Genomic DNA, 21,469 nt, shown 5'->3' with positions numbered 1-21,469 from the left:
GAGGAGGAACAGGAGATTTTTATCTGTGTCAGTAAAGATTCTTTACATTGCAAGTGAAGAAAAATCCAAGGCAAACTGCTTTCACTAGAAAAGGAAACAGAAAAGACTACTGCTAAGTCCAGTGATGGTCATGACTTTATCCAAAGTTCAAATCATGTTAGTAGGACCTAGCTCCCAGATCCTCTTCCTCTGAGTGTTAGCTTCATCTTCAGGCAAGTTCCTTTCCTGGTAACAGAATGGCTGTAGCAGTCTCAACTTCATATTCATAGGACACAGAATCCTGAAGAAGAATTAGCTTATCTTCCAGTAGCTTCATTTTATTAGGGAGAAGTTTTTCTTTCCCAGGAGCCCCAGCAAATATCCGTATATCTCACTGGGCTTCTGACTAGGTTATGAGTTCATTAATGAACCATCAGTAAGGCCATGGAGATGGAATATGTTGACTGACCTAACCCAGTCTGAGCTCTCTCAGAGCTGAGGCTGAGACCAATTCTACCCAATCACATAGCTTGAGAGTAGGGGAGGGAGTGATTACCCAGGATAAAATCTTTGTATTATTTCACCAAAAGAAGGGTGTTCAACCCAGCGATCTCATTACTGGGTATACACCCAGAGGAAAATAAATCGTTCTACCGAAAGGACACATGCATCCATGTGTTCATTGCAGCACTGTTGACAACAGAATCAACCCAGGTGCCCTCAATGGTGAATTAGATTTAAAAAATGTGGTACACATACACCACAGAATACTATGCAGCTATAAAAAAGAACAAAATCATGTCCTTTACAGAAACATGGGTAGAGCTGTAGGCCACTATTGTAAGCAAATTAACACAAGAACAGAAAAGCAAATACCTCATGTTCTCACTTATAAGTGGGAGATAAACATTGGATACACATGGGCATAAAGATGAGCGCAATGACACTAGGTACTAAAGGGGGAAGAGGGGGTGGAGGGCAAGAGCTGAAAAACTACCCATTGACCTGGGTAATGGGTTCACTCATACCCCAAACCTCTGCATCATGCAATATATCTTTGTAAAAAATCTGCACATGTACCCTCTAATGTGAAAATAAAAGTTGAAAAAGAAAAAAGAAGGGTGAATGGATGTTATGGATACTGGAAAGGAAAAAACAAAATGTCCACTAAAGTGTCAGAACGTACTTTATATGATTTTTAGTTAATTATATGTAAGCAGGTAGAGTAAGCCATATTAATCTCATTACAAAGACAGTCTGTCATTGTCCATAAATCCTTTGACTTATTTACCTCATTTTTCATTAAAACCCATCCAAGAATAATTACAGGCCAGAAGCACTTTCCACTAATCACCACTTAAATGATAAGCCTAATCATTAAATGATAAAACTAAATCAGTGCCCTCGATTGCCTGTAAAAGAAGATACTGAGCTAGACACAGTGGCTCACGCCTGTAATCCCAGTACTTTGGTAGGCTGAGGTAGGAGGATCACTTGAGACCAGGAGTTTGAGACCAGCCTGGGCAACACAGCAAGACTCTATCTCTACAAAAAAATCCAAAAATTAGCTAGATGTGGTGGCATACCTCTGTAGTCCAGCTATGTGAGAGGCTGATGTGGGAGGATCACTTGAGCCCAGGATTTTGAGGCTCCAGTTAGCTATGAATGTGCCACTGCACTCCACCCTGGGCAATACAGCAAGACCCTGTCTCAGAAAAAAAAAAGTATAGAAGCCCAGTGTGTGCTGAACCCTTGGAGATAGACTTCAACCCTCTGATCCTCTGATACATCCATACACTGCTGCTCCCACTGTTGAGTTAATGCTTGTTCACTAACCTGTTTGTTCCAGTTGTTCTTGTTTTAATTACATATTTAAGTAAATGTTACATTATGTGATGAAATAAGAGTGGAGGAAAAATAACTTCTCTCTATGAAACTAAATTTAATACTTTGGAAAGACTCAATAAAGGCAAATTAATTTTTTTTTAAGATGGAGTCTTGCTCTGTTGTCCAGGCTGGAGTGCAGTGGCGCAATCTCCGCTCACTGCAACCTCCGCCTCCCAGGTTCAAGTGATTCTCCTGCCTCAGCCTCCCAAGTAGCTGGGATTACAGACACCCACCACCACGCCTGGCTAATTTCTATATTTTTAGTACAGACAAGGTTTCACCATGTTGAGCAGGCTGGTCTTGAACTCCTGACCTCAGGTGATCAGCCTCCCAAAGTGCTGGGATTATAGGTGTGAGCCACCCAACCTGGACCAAGCTTCCTCTCTTTAAATAGGTGATTTAGGAGTTCAAGTTTACAGTGAGCTATGATCACACCACTGCACTCCAGCCTGGGCAACAGGCCAAGACCCTGTTTCTAAATAAATAAATAGTTCTGGGCCGGGTGTGGTGGCTTGTGCCTGTAATCCCAGCACTTTGGGAGGCCGAGGCAGGCGGATCATCTGAGGTCGGGAGTTCAAGACCAGCCTGACCAACATGGAGAAACCGTTTCTACTAAAAATACAAAAAAGTAACCGGGCGTGGTGGTACATGCCTGTAATCCCAGCTACTCAAGAGAATCACTTGAACCCGGGAGGCAGAGGTTGCGGTGAGCTAAGATTGCGCCATTGCACTCCAGCCTGGGCAACAAGAGCAAAACTCTGTCTCAATAAATAAATAAATAAATAGTTCTGAAGTCCCTTCTAAGTTCAATTAAGTTCTACATACTGGATAGAGGCAAGAAAATGTGAAAAAAAAATGTCGTGCCCATTTAACACGAAGGAACACTGAGTGTTTTAAGATAATCTGCTCCTATGCTAGCTCGGAAATCAAAATTTTGTTAACATCTGCAAACACAAATGGCATGTTTAACTTTAGCTTCTATCTTTTTTTTTTTTTTTTTTTTTTGACAGAGTCTCACTCTGTCACCCAGGCTGGAGTACAGTGGTGCCATCTCGGTTCACTGCTGCCTCCGCCTCCCAGGTTCCAGCGATTCTCCTGCCTCAGCCTCCCAGGTAGCTGCAATTACAGGCAGGCGCCACCATGCTCGGCTAATTTTTGTATTTTTAGTAGGGACGGGGTTTCGCCATGTTGGTCAGGGTGGTCTCAAACTGCTGACCTCATGATCCACCCTCCTCGGCCTCCTAGTTTCTATCTTAAAGGTGGTTTCTCTAATTTCGTCTCAAATTCTGGATGGTACACTATTAGGGGCATAAAATCTTCTGCAGCAGAAGTGTAGTAAATAGTACTGCTGAGTAAAACTAAAGCATACAATAATTACCTCAAGGAAAAAGATGGTTTTTCCAAGTTATTTAAACAAATAGCTTTTATTTAACTTTTCATAAAATGGAAAAAAAGGAACTTTTTATAAAGAAAATGCAATGACGCAATAAAGACCAGGCCACATCTCTTTAGAAAAAGAAAAAAAAGCCTAAGTGTATCAGTAGAACTATCTGAAGAGACAAAGGTACAAATATTCTTTCCCCATTATTGACTCAGAAACCACTTATCTGCAGAAACATGACAGATTGAATTTCCATGGCTAATTAAGAACATATACAGCTTTGACACCTTTGGGACTCTGGCAGCTGTGATTCCAATTTTGCGTCTCCCACCAATTTACATTCACACACAATGAATGTGACAGTGGTAGTCAGATTAGAGTGATTATTTTGTTAAATACTGAGTTGCAAAAACAACAGGGTCAGAGTAAAGGCAGGTGTACAGAATGTAACCTCTTGAGACACGTTATCTCACAGCTGTAAATACACAAAGTGGCTCTAATAGATGGACAATGGACTACTACTCTCCTTGGTAGATGTCACTGATATTTTCTAGCTATGGGAAGAAACAATAGCAAATTAATGAGATTTTTACTTTGTTTCTGAAATTAATTCTTTTTTTTTTTTTTTTTTGAGACAGAGCTTTGCTCTGCCACCCAGGCTGGCATGCAGTGGCGTGATCTTGGCTCACTGCAACTTCCATCTCCCAGGCTCAAGTGATTCTTGTGCCTCAACCTCCCGAGTAGCTGGGATTACAGGCAGGCGCCACCATGCCCGGCTAATTTTTGTATTTTTAGTTGAGACAGGATTTTGCCATGTTGGCCAGGCTGGTCTTGAACTCTGAGCTCAAGCGATCCACCCACCTCGGCCTCCCAAAGTGCTGGGATTACAGGCGTGAGCCACTGTGCCTGGCCTAAAATTAATTCTCAGAGTGTATGTTTGAAGATTTTGAACTCTATGATTAAAGACATGACTCCTAAAGTGAACAAATCAGTGGATGACAATAGTTAACCCTGAAATAGATCCAAGCATATATAAAAACTTACTAATAGAGGAAGTATCAGTAACCAATTGGAAACACACTTGTTTGAAAGAAATTCAAACTCACTTTATGCCAAAATAATTCCAGATAAATTTGAATGTAAAAACACATTTTAGCCAGAAAAATACTAGAAGAAAACATAAAATTTTAGTCATATTTAAGTAATCTCAGAAGTAATAAGAACGTTTTATTTTCTGGGTTTTTGTTGTTGTTGTTTTTTAAGATAGGAGGTCCTCGTTTTGCTATGTTACCTTTGCTAGTCTGGAACTCCTGGCCTCAAGCAACCCTTCCACTTTGGCCTCCCAAAGTGCTGGAATTACAGGCATGAGCCACAATACCTGGCTTAAAAGGACACTGAGGACATTTTAAGTATAAAACCACTGGAAATATAACAAAGGAAACTTAAAAAGATGTTTTAGGATATTTTTATCCCATGTTTTCTTTTAGTATTTTAAAAAAAACATATGGCCAGGCGCGGTGGCTCACGCCTGTAATCCCAGCACTTTGGGAGGCAGAGGCGGGTGGATCACGAGGTCAGGAGATCGAGATCATCCTGGCTAACATGGTGAAACCCCGTCTCTACTAAAAATACAAAAACTAGCCTGGCATAGTGGTGTGTGCCTGTAATCCCAGCTACTCGGCAGGCTGAGGCATTAGAACTGCTTGAACCCGGGAGGCAGAGCTTGCAGTGAGCTGAAATCACACCACTGCACTCCAGCCTGGGCGACAGAGTAAGAGTCTGTCTCAAAAAAAAAAATAATAATAAATAAATAAAAATTAAAACATAAAAAAGAATATTCTAATATCTGTAGGACAACTAATCACCTTCTTTTTCAACAACATCTTGGCTATTCTTATCCATTTTCTCTTCCAGATAAATGTTGGAATCAACTTGTCAAGTAAAAAAAAAAGAATCCGGTTGGAATTTTGATTAAAGTTATAATATATTTGTAGATTAATTTGAGACCAATTGAGTTGTTTTCTCATCTAGAAACATGGTATGTTTTTACATTTATTTAGGACTTATTTTTTCTTTAGCAACATTTCCTGGTTTTCCTCATATTAATTTTATCCATTTTGTGCTAAGTAAATTAATCAACTCACTCAACAACTCTGTCCGAGGCTCAGAGTGTACAGCAATGAACAAGGCAAGTTCCCTGTTCTCATGGAGCCTATATTCTAATTGGGACAAATAAACAAAAAAGATCAGCTAGTGAGTAGTCCTCTGCAGATAATTAAAATAGGGTTATGTGATAGAGAGATATTGGGTGGCTATGTTAGATTGGGTGGTTAGGAAAGTCCCTTAATATTTCAACTGAGATCTGAGTAGCAAGAAGAATCCAGCTTTGTAAAGCTGCGAGTGGGGATGGCATTTCAAGGAGAGGGAACCGCTAATGAAAAAAAAAAATCACGAAGTTTCCTAATAGTTTGATATTTTCTGTTCAAGGAACAGAAAAAAGGCCAGTGAGGCTAGCGGTGAGTGGTGAAGGGGAAAGTGTTATGAAAAGATGTTAGACAAACATTTAGGGGCCAAACAGATGACTCAGGCCTTCATAAGGAGTTTGCATATTATTTTATTTTTTTGAGACAAAGTCTCTGTTGCCCAGGCTTCAAGGTAGTGGTGTGATCTGAGCCCACTGCAGCCTCTGCCTCCCAGGTTCAGGTGATTCTCCTGCCTCAGCCTCTCCCCCTAGTAGCTGGAACTACAAGTGCATGCCACCATGACTGGCTAATTTTTGTATTTTTAGAAGCGACAGTGTTTTGCCATGTTGGCCAGGCTGGTCTCCACTCCTGGCCTTAAGTGATCTGCCCGCGTTGGCCTCCCAAAGTGCTGGAATAACAGGTGTGAGCCACTGTGCCTGGCCTACATTATATTAAATGTGATGGAAGCCATGTATTGAATAAAAGAATGACTTGATCTGATCTATGGTTTTTGAAAGATCGCTATAGTACCTAGTGGAAAAAGGATCGCAGAGGGCCAAGAGTGAAAGAAAGATTTGTGAGGAGGCGAGTGTAGTGGTCCAGGTAAGAGGTAATAGTGGCCAGATATGGTGGCTCACACCTGTAGTCCCAGCTACTAGGGAGGCCGAGGCACGAGAATTCCTTGATCCCAGGAGGCAGAGGTTGCTAGTGAGCCGAGATCACGTCACTGCACTCCAGCCTGGGTGATGGAGGGAGACTCTGCCTCAGAAAAAAGAAAAAAAACAGAACATATTTATAGACAAATGGAAATGACCCAGAAGAGGAGAAATTAGTCTGGGTGTGGTGACACGTGCCTTAATCTCAGCTACTTGGGGGCTAAAGTTGGAGGATCACTTGAGGTCAGGAGTTTGAGGCTGCAGTGAGCTATAATTGCGCCTGTGAATAATCACTGCACCCCAGCCTGGGCATCATCGTCCCCGTCTTCAACATTTAGAAAGACAGAGAGAAACGAGAGATTGATGAGGCAGGAGCAAGGAGGATAATTGTTGGAGCAGTAAAACTCTTGAAAAGGAGACAGTATGGAAGATATGGATAGTATCTTGAAAAATAAAGTGGATGAGAAGTGACACGAATAGTGGAAGAAACAAAGACGGTGGGCTATGAAAAATGACGGGGAGATACCAGGGATCAGTAGCGGACAGCATCTCAGAGTAGTAGCAGTCTGCATAAATTTTAAAAGCACTTGAGTTTCTGAGGGAGGAAGGAAAAGAAGTGGTTTGGAGGTAATATGAGGAATAGGCCACAGATAAGAATACCTATGAGAGGAAAAATAACCTCCTGTACTTGAAAAGTTGCAAGGGAGGTAGTTTTGCTAAGTGATAAACCGGGTTTCAGTTGGAATGGGAAGTTGATGGGAACATTTACAGAAGAGGCTAAGAATAAAGGGGAAGTGGTTGATGGCAGATGTTGAAATCAAAAGTGTGAAGTGAAATGGTTAGGATATTTGGTGAAGAGTGGGATATGGAATCAGAGTAATTGAAGCAGAGAGTAGCATGGAGATACTAGAGCAATAAACGGGTGACGCAGATCCTACTGGTTGTGATTGAGGTGGAAAGGATTATAAAGCATGATGGAATTATCTTTTGGTAATCTCTTGGGTCAAACGTGGTGAACGGTAAGATGAATAATATAGAGCTACACAAACCGTTCTTGTGATATGGAGGCTGCTCCCTAATTACAATGCTAATATTTCATTTAGGATTTTTGTATTCATCGTTACAAAACAGGGTCTGTAGGTTTCCTTTTAGTGTTCATAATGCTTAGGTTTTACTAACAGGGTTATGATTACCTCTCCAAACAAGCTGGGATTTTTTTTTTTTTCAAGCGTTTCCATGCCCTGGAACCATCTGGTCTAGTGCTTTTTGGGGTAATGAATATCTTCGATTGTATTTATTTTTACTTAGTTGATCTATTCAGATTTTCTACATTTTCTTGAGCTGATTTTGCTTATTTATATTTTTATTGACATAAACATTTTTTCTATTTGTATTTCTTGTGCCAACTGTATGTACATTCCCCCCATTCCCGTTTCCATACTGTTTTTAGGCCATTTGAAAATCCCAAAGGTTTTACAGGAAAGTACAGATTGATGAAGAAATGGCCAAAAACGGGAAAAGTGAACTACAAAGTGATTCAACTACAAAACGTATGCTACTGAGTAAATACTAGTGTATTCCTCGCTCTGCGGCTTAACTCCATGAAAATCCGTGCAAAGGTTTTAGCGTTGGGATTGTGACCGACTCGGTGAAGAGAGAGGACGATCACCAAACCGTTAGAGCACTGGGGCTCTTGGCAGTGTTTGTCAGTTATTTTCAAGTGATAACTTGAAGTGATACCGCAGGAATAAAATGCTGTATCCAGAGCTGGTCGGAACGAGCACTACCTTTAACAAAAGCTGAAAAGATCTGCCTAGGAATTCGTTAGAATACAGCCCTCTTACGTCTCTGACATACCTAGTTATGTGAACCGAGACTGTGCAGCTGACGGTGGAAATTTCCTAAGTGCTTTTTAAACAACAGAACTGGACTCCCTCCCTCCTCCATTCCCAGTCGGATACGTCCCACCCAGATCCAGCTCAAGGGTGCCGCACTTGTTCCGGCCAGCTCACAATCGCCCTTTGGAAGGAAGGTTTCCCGCCATTTCGCTTAGGAGGAGGGTGAACTCTTCTCCCTTCATTCTCCACTCGCTGGGGGCCCGAGCCCACGCCACCTTCCTAGCAAAGCAAGCAGCGGGACGCCAAGGCCAGCAGGCCGCATTAAGAACCCTGGACTGAGCCAAAAGCCTACACAGACCAAGCCGCCCGGGAAAGGATCAGCAACTGCCGACAACCCGGAGGGCGAAAACGCCCGCGGCGTGGGGGAAGCAAACTAGGAGGTGCGCAGGCCCAGCGCCAGCGGCGGAAGGAGGGAGCGCGGCCGTCGCAGGCGGGAGCGAAGGCGGGGACGGAGGGCGGGCTCGCTCCACTCGACTCCGGATTGGTCGAGCTTAGAGAGCCGAGTGACGTCAGCGGGGGAGAACGCCTGATTTGTGTGGTGGGCGCGGGCGGGGGGGGGGGAAGCGCAGTGCGCAGGCGCAACTGCCTGGCTCCGCTCGCCCCGGTACTCCGGCCCAGCTCTCGCGGACAAGTCCAGACATCGCGCGTCCCCCCTTCTCCGGGACCGCCCCCTCCCCCTTCTCGGCGTTGTCGAAGATAAACAATAGTTGGCCGGCGAGCGCCTAGTGTGTCTCCCGCCGCCGGATTCGGCGGGCTGCGTGGGACCGGCGGGATCCCGGCCAGCCGGCCATGGCGGGGCTGTACTCGCTGGGAGTGAGCGTCTTCTCCGACCAGGGCGGGAGGAAGTACATGGAGGACGTTACTCAAATCGTTGTGGAGCCCGAACCGACGGCTGAAGAAAAGCCCTCGCCGCGGCGGTCGCTCTCTCAGCCGTTGCCTCCGCGGCCGTCGCCGGCCGCCCTTCCCGGCGGCGAAGTCTCGGGGAACGGCCCAGCGGTGGCAGCCCGAGAGGCTCGCGACCCTCTGCCGGACGCCGGGGCCTCGCCGGCACCCAGCCGCTGCTGCCGCCGCCGTTCCTCCGTGGCCTTTTTCGCCGTGTGCGACGGGCACGGCGGGCGGGAGGCGGCACAGTTTGCCCGGGAGCACTTGTGGGGTTTCATCAAGAAGCAGAAGGGTTTCACCTCGTCCGAGCCGGCTAAGGTTTGCGCTGCCATCCGCAAAGGCTTTCTCGCTTGTCACCTCGCCATGTGGAAGAAACTGGGTAAGTTCCCTGGCTTGTTTGGCGCCCGCCCCTTTTTCAGGCAGTTCAGGGCTTTTATGGCACCAGCCCCGCGTGGGCCCCCGGCACCCAGAGTGCAACCAAAGTATACACTGATGGAAGTGACTAAAAGCTGTAATAGCGCTTTGCTGGGTGGAGGTCCGGGCAAACCAAGTGGCCTTGGGGAAGATAGGATTGCCGTCTCCCTGCAGCCTCTTCTTGCTTTATTTCCATCCTCCAAGGATCAATGGGAAGCAGTCCACTCCCTTCCCTGCTTCACTTTGGTGGCAACCAGAGAAAACGTGTTTGAAACCTGGCGCCAGATTTTGGCCAAAAGATAAATCGATGTTGCACCTGGGCCAGGCGAAGGAAAAACTGTAGTGTTTCCTTAGAGAATCTGTCATAATTCTGCTCCTGAAAGTCTTATCCCTCTCGGTTGCCTCCTACCGGTGGTGTCAGTTCTCCAGATTGACCCGGGATTGCTGGGGTTGGTTGCTGGAGTAAAGCGTAAGCTAATTTAGAAGGGCTGAAATGTAACCATCCGGCAACTTAAAGTTTTGGAAGGAATTCCGTTGTAATGATGGTGAGATGTGTTTAGGATCATAAACCTGTACTGCTTATGAAAACTAAAAACGCGGAACGTGTTGTTACCTCTTAAAAACTGGCCCCGTGTTAAGGGTGTGCGTTAGATTCTGCTTGGGCTTTCTTTTTGGAAATTGCCTTAGCTGATTGCTTTCAGATAGTTCTCAACCGTTCCTAGTTTAAAAAGTACTTATAAATTGTAACTGCCCATCAAAATAAGAAAAGGCAAGGAATTACTGTATGCTAGAAGGAAATAAAGGTCTTAAATGTCAAAAAATTTCGGTGTAGTCGTAGTTTCATCTAAGTTTTTTTAAATGTTTGTAAAGCAGGCAGGATTTCTGTGCCCAACATTTAGAGAATCATCTTACAGCATTATAATTGCTTATCTATTGCAGTGAATAAATGGCATGCATCTTTGTTAGAGCAAAGAAGACAATACTTCCAGTGGTGGGAAAAAACCTTGTTTATGGCAGCATAATAAAGTTGCTTTATTTTCAGCAGAGGGATAGAGACATAGAGAAAAGAGTTAGATTTAGCAAATACAGAACATTTTTAGAAAGGTATTGTCATAGAGTTGTAGATTAGCCGGTTTCAAAGTCTGTTTTCCATTTGCTTGGCTTTCTGCCAAGAATTAGTTGATTGACTCAAAAACCAGCCACTAGGCTTGTTGGAGGCGTTTCCCATCCATCCCAGGGGCCGGTCTTTATGGATTTATTTTGTTTTTGTGTAGGCACCGTAGAGCTGAAAGCACTGTAGTGTATTGTAGAAATATGTGATATCATTGACTGCAGGGCAGCGAGAAGTCGACAGCAGCACAAGAGAGGAAGACTAGACACAGAACTATTTAGAGTCCTGTTTATTTTGCAGTATACTTGGAGTAACATGAATTTGCCATATGTTTGAACTTTAAGGATAAAAAATCTTTAAGGTATAAACTCCGTTACATTAGTATTAAAATTTTTTTTTTTAAGAGACTGGCAGGGGCGGGGGACGGGTGTGGGCAGTCTTACTTTGTTGCCCAGGCTGGGCAACAAGCGATCGTGGGCTCAAGCGATCCTCCCTCCTCGGCCTCCGAAAGTGCTGGAATTACAGGCGTGAGCTACCCTGCCGGACCTTCAGGAACATTTTTTAATAAAGGAGGGGCCATGCTGTTAAATGTAAATATGTATGGTTTAGTTTTACATACACAGACTTTTCGAATTAAGCTGTCACTCTTATGATGCATAAAGTTTAGAGCCTTATACTCCAGAAAAATGTTAAAGTTTGTTTTGTACCACAGCTAGACCTCAGACTTCGTCCTCAAAGCTTGAAAAAAAAACAAAACAAAGTATGCTAATTATTTTGGGAGTCTTGACAAAGGAAACGAAGGTTTAAAATTTTTTTTCAATCACAAATTCTTGGATGGCTCCACATTTTCTGTAAAGTAAACTGTAGTTTGCAATCTGCAGGCCAACCCCTATCCTGTACATATTCAGCCTCTCCAGTAAATTATATTTGTTACACGAATTTCCATTACATTAGTCTCTACTCACCTTTTTTCAGGGCACATGGAAATACTCCATTTCCATTTTCTTGGATTCTGTCTCTCTCACCCTGCCCCCCCAACAAGGAAAACTCAAACAAAAATATATCCATCATGTAGATTCCCAGTCAGTATGTTTTCTTCTGTGAAGACTACTTTCTTTTGGAATTGAGCACCCTTTTTTCTACTTTTGTAGTGCTCATTGGATTGTAGTAATAGTTCTCAAACTTTTTGCTCTCAGAACCCTTTATATGCTTATTGAGGACCCCAAAGAGTTTTTATGTGGGCTACATCGTCCAGTATTTACTATATGAGAAATTTAAACTTAGGCAATTTAAAAATATTTCTTTAAAAACAAACATATGTTTATATGTATATTTTAAAGAAAAACCACTTTTTTCCCCAAATAAGAAATAGTGGTGGGAGGAGTGGGGTTGTTTTACATTTTGCAAACCTCTTTCAATGTCTGGCTTAATAGAAGACAGCTGAATGGCCGGGCGCACGCCTGTAATCCTAGCACTTTGGGACACAAAGGCAGGCGAATCACCTGAGGTCAGGAGTTTGAGACCAGCCTGGCCAACATGGTGAAACCCTGTCTCTACTAAAAATACAGAAATTAGCCGGGTGTGGTGGTGCATGCCTGTGATCCTAGTTACTCAGAAGGCTTAGGCAGAGAGAATTCCTTGAACCCGCGAGGCGGAGGTTGCAGTGAGCTGGGATTGGGCCACTGCACTCCAGCCTGGGCAACAGAGTGAGACTCCGTCTCAAAAAAAAAAAAAGACAGCTGAATTATCATATCCACTTCTGCACTCAATCTCTTGCGCTATTTGGTTGAAGTATCTAAAGAAAAAGCAGCCCCACATGCATATGTAGTAGGAAAAAGGAGAAATATTTTATTAGTCTTTTCAGATAATTGTGGATATTCTGCACTAAAATGGTAGCTATTTCCCCCCCCAGAGAAAGGTGGAAGAAAAGTAGTTTCTTAAAGTTTGCTGAATTGGAATTTGAAACCTTAGTAATGAATTTCATACTTAATACGTTAAGATCCATTGGTCTATTTTGTACTTTGAAGGAATCTCATCCATGTGTGATTTTTGTGACATAGTGCATTAGTTATTTGGAAAATAATGGTTCACTCAGTTAAGAACGTCCTCTGAATAGCAACACATTTCATTATACAATATCAAAGAAAATCATGTTTGTTAATATCACTGATCTCATCAGAAAACTCTTTAAATATTGGGAAGCTTATCTAGTTCACTGTTGTGGATACACATTATCCAAAATGTATTTTTCAAGCAACAATTAGAAATGTATCATTGAGAACAAATACTGTCAGTTTTTCTTGAAGCGGAAAAGCTCACTTTGTTCATGTTGAAGATGTACACCAAATGCCCAAGTCTTATTAACACAGTTTATCAGTCTCTCAAGTAAAGATGATGGTCCATGAAAAATGTGGCTAGTTCATTACATGACTCAGACAATCACAGGTGCTTTTCCTGTAGTATGTAACAAAAGCCTGTTTATATAGTCTCCTTTTTGTCATATAGAATATTAAAAAGATGTGCAGCCTGGGCAACATGGCAAGACCCTGTTGCTATACAAAATAAAAAAGCTTGGCATGGTAGCATGTGCGTGTAGTCTCTGCTACTCCAGAGGCTGAGATGGAAGGATCGCTTGAGCCTGGGAGGTGGGGTTACAGTGAGCCATGATGGAGCCTGTGCACTCAGCCTGGGCAACAGAAAAAAAAAGTAGGTATTCATGGGTTGGGATTTAATAAATTTTTATTGTGTCATCAAGGATATTCTTTTTTTAATTTTAATTTTTGTTTTTTGAGATGGAGTCTCACTGTATTGCCCAGGCTGGAGTGCTGTGGCACAATTTCAGCTCACTGCAACCTCTGCCTCTCAGGTTCAAGCGATTCTCGTGCCTCAGCCTTCTGAGTAGCTGGGACTACAGGCATGTGCCATCATACCTAGCTAATTTTTGTTTTTTTTTTAGTAGAGATGGGGTTTCGCCATGTTGGCCAGGCTGGTCTCGAACTCTTGACCTCAAGTGATCCATCTGCCTCGGCGTCCCACAGGCATGAGCCACCACTCCTGGCCAGGAATATTCTTAAGTGAAACTAGCTTGCTTTTTTTGGACTGTAATTAGGTAGCTGTGAAGAATGCAATGACTAATGGCTCAATCTGGTGCCACTGCCTTGACTCCTGCCAAGGTACCAGCAGTTTACCAGCCATTGCTTTCTACCATCAGTACAAATGTCAGCACAGTGAAAAGGGCAAATAAACTCTTAGAATTATTATGAAAATAGTTTTGGCCTTGTAGAATCCCTATAAAGATTACACAGACCACTGGGAGATGCTAGTCTGCTATAGTATCTGCTTGTCAGCTAAATCTTGAGGTCTTTGGGGCCAGAGATACTGCCTTACTCATCTTTAATCGTTTTAGGATTGACCACATAATACCTTGCCCAAAGTAGCTGCTCAACAACTAGTTGAGTTTAGTTGAATTTCTGTTGAGTGTAAGTAAATAAATGGACTTTCTTCCATTTTTTTTAATTAAAATTTCTCCTTTTAAAAAATTGTGCTTAAATACAGATAACCTAAAGTTTATACCAGGCCAGGCGTGGTGGCTCACGCCTGTAATCCCAGCACTTTGGGAGGCCAAGGCGGGCAGATCACCTAAGGTCAGGAGTTTGAGATCAGCCTGGCCAACATGGTGAAACTCCGTCTCTATTAAAAATACAAAAAAATTAGCTGCACGTGGTGGGGTGTACCTGTAATCCCAGCTACTGGGGAGGCTGAGGTGGGAGAATTGCTTGAACCTGGGAGGCAGAGGTTGCAGTGAGCTGAGATCACGCCATTGCACTCCAGCCTGGGAGAAGAAGCGAGACTCTGTCTCATAAATAAATAAATAAAATTTATACCATTTTAGCCGTTTTTAGGTATATAATTTAGTGGCATTAAGTGTATTCATAATGTTGTACAACCATCACCACTATCAGTTTTCAAAACTTCATCAGCCCAAATAGAAACTCTGTGTCCATTAAATAATATCTCATTGTTTCCCCCTTTCCCATCTCTGGTAACCTCCCCATTCTACTTTGTACTGCTATGAATTTGACTATTCCAGTACTCCATTTAAATAGAAAAGTGTTCTTTTGTGTCTGACTTATTTTACTTAGCATGTCTTTAGAGTTCATTCATATTGTACCATGAGTCAGAATTTCTGCTGAATAATATCCCATCATATAGATGTATGCATGCCACATTGTGTTTATCCAGTTTTCTGTTGATGGACATTTGGGTTGTTTCCACTTTTTGGCTATTGTGACTAGTACTGCTGTGAACACTGGTGTACAAGTATTTGTTTGCATCCCAGTTTTTCAGTTCTTTTGGGTATGAACCTGTAAGTGGAATTGCTGGATCATATGGTAATTTTATGTTTAACATTTTAAGGACTTGCCAAACTGTTTACACAGCAGCCGTACCATTTTACATTCCTACCAGCAATGTATGAAGGCTCCGATTTCCCCATATTCTAACGCTTGTTAACTTTTCCATTAAAAAAAAAATCCTGATGAATGTGGACTGTCTTACATTTTAAAATTATACCTTTTCTATGTTACTGAGCCCTTCTTGAATTATTTGGTGTTAAGCTTGACCTCTCTTGTCTTTCTAATGATGTGTACGCCTCCCAAATTTACAAAGGAAAATTTTTTAAATGGCTTATTTTTGTCTTGAGGTAGGGAGATTTGGTAAATACAGTATGGAATGAAAGAGTATATAAATATATTCTTTTTTTTTTTTTGTGACAGGGTCTTGCTCTGTTGTCCAGGCTGGAGTGTAATGGCATGATCAAAGGTCCCTGCAGCCTTGACTTCCTTGGCTCAAGGGATCCTCCTGCCTCAGCCTCTGAAGTAGCTGAGACTACAGGCATGTGCCTGCCAAGTAGCTGAGACTACAGGCATGCGCCCAGCTAATTTTTTTTTTTAATTTTTTTTTTATAGAGACAGGGTCTTGCCATGTTGCCCAGGCTGGTTCCTTACCCTGGGTTCAAGAAGTCTTCCCAGCTTGGCCTCCCAAAATGCTATTACAGGCATAAGCCACCACATCCAGGCCTGAATATATTCTTTATTAAAAGGTCATTATTTTTCTTTTTTCTTTATTCATGATCATAAGTTTTAGGTTATGCCTAATTTATATTCACATATATATGTTTACTGCCCTTTTATTATGCTTGCCTTCTAAGAAATAAGTTTTTTTGTTTGTTTTGTTTTGTTTTATTTTTGAGACGGAGTTTTGCTCTTGTTGCCCAGGCTGGAGTGCAATGGCGCGATCTCAGCTCACTGCAACCTCCACCTCCCGGGTTCAAGCGATTCTCCTGCCTCAGCTTCCCGAGTAACTGGGATTACATGCATGTGCCACCACACTCAGCTAATTTTGTATTTTCAGTAGAAAAGAAGTGAGACTCTGTCTCTGGGGTTTCTCCGTGTTGGTCAGGCTGGTCTTGAACTCCCGACCTCAAGTGATCCATCTGCCTCAGGCTCCCAAAGTGTTGGGATTACAGGCGTGAGCCACCGCACCTGGCAAAAATAAGTTTTAAAGTTTGTATAGGCTTTTTTAGGTTTACTTATTGGAAATAATGTTTTCATTGTCCCTTCTTTTGATAGTTTAAAGAAGATGGTGAATGAAGTGCAGCTTTTAGCTCTGTGTCATAGTCTTATCAATAGAGTCAATAGAAAGATGACATTCTGCAAAGGGTGATCTCTGGTGTGATTACAGGGAATTGGCCACAGTATTTGTAAAGGAAGATGAAATACAAAAGTTTCATTTGTTAACTTGGACTGAAGATTTAGAGCATTCATTTTAAAAGAGTATGACCAAGGAAATCATGAAGAAGTTAATCTTAACATAAATTGTTGGTTCTAGATTTGGCATTACTTTAATTTAAAATGGAAAGAAACCAAAGTGGGGAGAGAGAATTGAATTTGGAGAAACCTCTTAAACTATAGAATTTTAAATGTGTATCTTGTTTTATGTTGGTTGTTCGCATTTTTTCATCATAAAGGATCTTCACCTTCTCATAAATTATACGTTCTGAAAGAGTTGTGTGCCATATTACTTATCAAGTTCAAATTTATTTTTTCTATTTTCATTATCAGTCATTACTTTTGATCTGTATTAGGTAGTCCCTCCAGAATTGATATCACTTAGAGAAAAGAGAAGCAATTTAAATTCTAATTAGTTTCTACATTATGCAGGTAAAACTAGATTTCTTTGAATCTTTATATTATGAAATATTCAAAAAGGTGTAAAATGATTAAATAAACACCCATCCATAACTCAGCTTAAAAAATAAAACATTACCAGGCCAGGCATGGTGGCTCACGCCTGTAATCCCAGCACTTTGGGAGGCCGAGGCAGGCGGATCATGAGGTCAAGAACCTGATGAAACCCAGTTTTTACTAAAAACACAAAAAATTAGCTGGGTGTGGTGGCATGCACTGGTAGTCCCAGCTACAGTGAGCCGAGATCAACGACACTGCACTCCAGCCTGGCAACAGAGCGAGATTCTGTCTCAACAATAAATAAATAAATAAAATAATAAAACATTACCAGTATAGTTAAGCCCCTTCTCTCTGTGTCATATTACATCTTTTTCACTCCCCATGAGGGGCAACTGCTTCTATATTCAGTGTTTATCATCCTCACTATTTTCTTTATAATTTTATTAGGTATATCTTTTTTTTTTTTTTTTGAGACAGAGTCTCGCTCTGTCGCCCAGGCTGGAGTGCAGTGGCGCTATCTTGGCTCACTGCAAGCTCCGCCTCCTGGGTTCACACCATTCTCCTGCCTCAGCCTCCCGAGTGGCTGGGACTACAGGCACCCGCCACCACGCCCGGCTAATTTTTTCTATTTTTAGTAGAGACGGGGTTTCACCGTGTTAGCCAGGATGGTCTCAATCTCCTGACCTCGTGATGTGCCCTCCTTGGCCTCCCAAAGTGCTGGGATTACAGGCGTGAGCCACCGTGCCCGGCCTTTATTATGTATATCTTTAACCAATATACAGTACATTTTGTATTTTGTTTGTTTGTTTGTTTTTTAAGACAGAGTCTTGCTTAATCTCCCGGGCTGGAGTGCAATGGCGTGATCTCGGCTCACCGCAACCTCCGCCTCCTGGATTCAAGCGATTCTCCTACCTCAGCCTCCCCAGTAGCTGGAATTACAGGCGCGCACTACCACGCCCAGCTAACTTTTTGTATTTTTAGTAGAGATGGGGTTTCACCATGTTGGCCAGGCTGGTCTCGAACTCCTGACCTCGTGATCCACCCGCCTTGGCCTCCCAAAGTGCTAGGATTACAGGTGTGAGCCACCGTGCCCAGCCTGCATGGTTTTTATAACTTATATATGACATCTTACTATATGTATGCTATTGTCATCCCTTATGTGTTGGTTTCACTTTCTGCAGTTTGTTACCTTTGTTCAGTGTTGAAATATTAAATATAAAATTCTAGAAATAAATAATTTGTAAGTTTAACTTGTGTGCTGTTGGGAGTAGCATGATGAAATCTTGTCTCGTCCCACTGTGTCAGCCCTGGATGTTAATCATTTCTTTGCCCAGCATATCTACGCTGTATATGTTACTTACCTGTTAGTCACTTAGTAGCTTGTTAGTCACTTAGTAGCCATCTTGGGTGTGGTTATCGGATCAACTCTTATGGTATTGCAGTGTTTATGTTCAAGTGACTCTTATTTTACTTAATAATGGACCCAAAGAGCAAGAGTAGTAATGCTGGCATATTGTTATACTTGTTTTATTTTATTAATGTTGTTAATTTCTTACTGTGCCTAATTTATAAATTACATTTTATCATAGATATGTATGTATAGGAGCCAAGCACGGTGGCTCACGCCTGTAATCCCAGCCCTTTGGGAGGCAGAGGTGGGCGGATCATGAGGTCAGGAGATCAAGACCATCCTGGCCAACATGGTGAAACCCTGTCTCTACTAAAATACAAAAAACTAGCCGGGCATGGTGGTGCGCACCTGTAGTCGCAGCTACTCGGGAGGCTGAGGCAGGGGAATTGCTTGAACCCGGGAGATGGAGATTGCAGTGAGCCGAGATCGCGCCACTGCACTCCAACCTAGCAATAGAGTGAGACTCTGTCTCAAAAAAAAAAAAAAAAGATACGTATGTACGTATAGGAAAAAACATAGTGTATATAGGATTTGGTACTATCCAAAGTTTCAGGCATCCTTTGAGGGTTTTGGAACATATGCCCCTGCGATAAGGGGGTACTACTCTATTCTTCTGGGTCTTACTTTTTTGGTTCAGTATTGTATGTGATTTCTTCATGTTGACACACGTAGCTCTAGTTCGTTCATTTTCACTTATGGATAGTATAAATATACCAATATCGTGCTCATCCATTGTATTCTTGAAGGATATTTAGTTTTACAGCTATTTATAATTAAAAACAATGATGTTTGGAATATTTCCGTACATGTCTTTGGTTGTTCTTCAAATATCTGAGGGGTTCTCTGAGAGCCCAGGTTTGGCAAAGTAAAGCCTACAGGCCGCATTGGGCTACCACCAATTTTTGTAGATAAAATTTTTTTTATTGGAGCACTGCCAAGATCATTTGTTTACACAATGTCTGTAACTGCTTTCACACTTCAACAGCAGAGTTGAATAGTTGTGACAGATACCATATGTTTTGCAAAGCCAAAAGTATTTTCTGGTCTTTCATAGAAAAGGTTTGCTGACCCTGCTCTAGTGTACTAGGGGAACAATTGCTGGGTCATGAGGTATGATATCTTGGACCTCACTAGATATTGCCAAATTGCTTTCCAAGGTGTTTATACCTGTTTATTCCCCTGAAGAAGTGTAGGAGAGTATCATTCTTTCACCTTCTTGCCAATATTTGAAGTGGTCTGCATTTTATGGTGGTGAAATTATATCTTATTGTGGTTTTAATTCTCATTTCCCTGATTACTCATAAGATTGAGTACCTTATTATTTTTGAGACGGAGTCTCGCTCTGTTGCCCTGTTGCCCAGGCTGGAGTGCAGTGCGTCGATCTCAGCTCATTGCAACCTCTGCCTCCCAGGTTCATGCGATCCTCCTGCCTCAGCCTCCCAAAGTAGCTGGGATTACAAGCATGCACCACCACCCCAGCTAATTTTTCTATTTTTAGTAGAGTTAGGGTTTCACCATGTTGGCTAGGCTAGTCTCGAACTCCTGACCTCAAGTGATCTGCACGCCTTGGCCTCCTAAAGTGCTGACATTATAGGTGTAAGCCACCATGCCTGGCCATGTTTTCTTTTTATGAAATACCTTTTAATTTTTTTGCCCATGTTAACACTGAATTGTTTTCTTGCTGATTTGTAGAAATTCTTTATGTATTTTGTGGGGTTTTTTTGTTTTGTTGGGTTTTTTTTTGAGACAGGGTCTTGCTCTGTCACCCAGGCTGGAGTGCAGTGGCACGATCTTGGCTCTGCCTCCCAGTTTCAAGCAATCCTCCTGCCTCAGCCACTTGAGTAGCTGGGATTACAGGCATGTGCTACAATGCCTGACTAATTTTTGTGTTTTTTGTAGAAATGGGGTTTCACCATGTTTGCCAAGCTGGTCTCGAACTCCTGGCCTCAAGTGATCCACCTGCCTCGGCCTCCCAAAGTGCTGGGATTGTAGGTGTGAGCTGCTGCGCCTGGCCCAAAATTCTTTATGTATTTTGGATACTAATTCTTTGTTACAGAGTTAGCAGGTATCTTCCAGTTTTTAGTTTGTCTCTTCACTTTGTGATGTTTATTAATGAACAGAAGATCTTAAACTTAATGTAATTTTATTAATCATTTTCTTGATATCTCATGTTTTTAAAGATGCTATTGTGTTCTCTTCTAAGAGGTATACAGCTCTGCTTTCACAATTAAGTCCTCCTATCATTTTTGTTTTTGTCCTTTACCTATGTGCTGTCCAATTGACTGGAGTACATGTAGTCAGTGGCTACATGTGGGTATTTAAAAAAAGAAAACAGATTTATAGAGGTATAATTGACATACAATAAATGGTACACATTTAAAGTGTACTCTTTGATAATTTTTGACATATGTGCATGTCAAGCCATCATCACATTCAAAGCAATAAACATCTATCACGCCCAAAAGTTTCCTTGTGACCATTTGCAATTATCCCACATTCTCCAATCTCCATTTCTAGGTAACCACTGAGCCGCTTTCTGTCTTGTAGATTATTTTTTCTATAATTTTATATACAGTCATATGTTGCTTAACAACAGGGATATGTTCTGAGAAATGTGTCTTAGGTGATTTTGTGTTGGTGTGCGAATATCAGAGTGTACTGACACAAACCTAGATGGTATAGCCTACTGCACACCTAGATTATATAGCCTGTTGCTCCTAGGCTACAAACCTGTATGCAGGTGGTATGGTATCATTGTTAACTTCCTGATTTTGATGGGATTGTAGTTATGTAGGAGACTGTCCTTGTGTGTAGGAATTAAATACTATAAATATTTAAAATTGATGGGATTTGGTGGTTTACACACTATTGCTTCAAGAAAAAGAAAATAGAATTTTTCTTGCAAAAAAGGAAAGGTAAAGCTGAAGATATAAAAAGATCAGAAACCTGGATACTTTTAGGAATCTAGGTAGCAGTTTCATCAGGGTCTTGCTGCTGGATGTGTACCAGATAACAGTCTGTTTTTTTTCAATGAAGAGAATAAATAAGAAACAGCAGCATTTGGAGTCACCATTTGGTTATGATAATTCACTGTCATTTTCCAAGAGCTATCAGACTTTTGCAGTGGTCAAACTATGTAA

General features: G+C 42.0%; 1 protein-coding gene across 2 annotated transcripts in view; it reads left to right on the top strand.

Annotated features, from left to right (window-relative positions):
• Positions 1–8,050: 8,050 nt before the first annotated feature.
• PPM1D (protein phosphatase, Mg2+/Mn2+ dependent 1D) overlaps positions 8,051–21,469 on the top strand; it is a 65,551-nt gene continuing 52,132 nt past the window's right edge. Inside the window, exon 1 of one of the 2 annotated variants that reach the window (XM_019027613.4) lies at positions 8,051–9,524. In XM_019027613.4, the coding sequence (XP_018883158.2) occupies positions 9,053–9,524 (472 nt within the window). In that variant the 5' untranslated portion in view covers positions 8,051–9,052. The remainder of the gene's footprint in view (positions 9,525–21,469) is intronic. The other variant, XR_004070321.3, reaches the window with a different exon arrangement.

Source organism: Gorilla gorilla, chromosome 4, assembly GCF_029281585.2.
Source record: "Gorilla gorilla gorilla isolate KB3781 chromosome 4, NHGRI_mGorGor1-v2.1_pri, whole genome shotgun sequence".
Taxonomy (NCBI): Eukaryota; Metazoa; Chordata; class Mammalia; order Primates; family Hominidae; genus Gorilla; species Gorilla gorilla.
The sequence above is the reverse complement of the archived record's forward strand: the minus strand, read 5'-3'. Positions and strand labels throughout refer to the sequence as shown.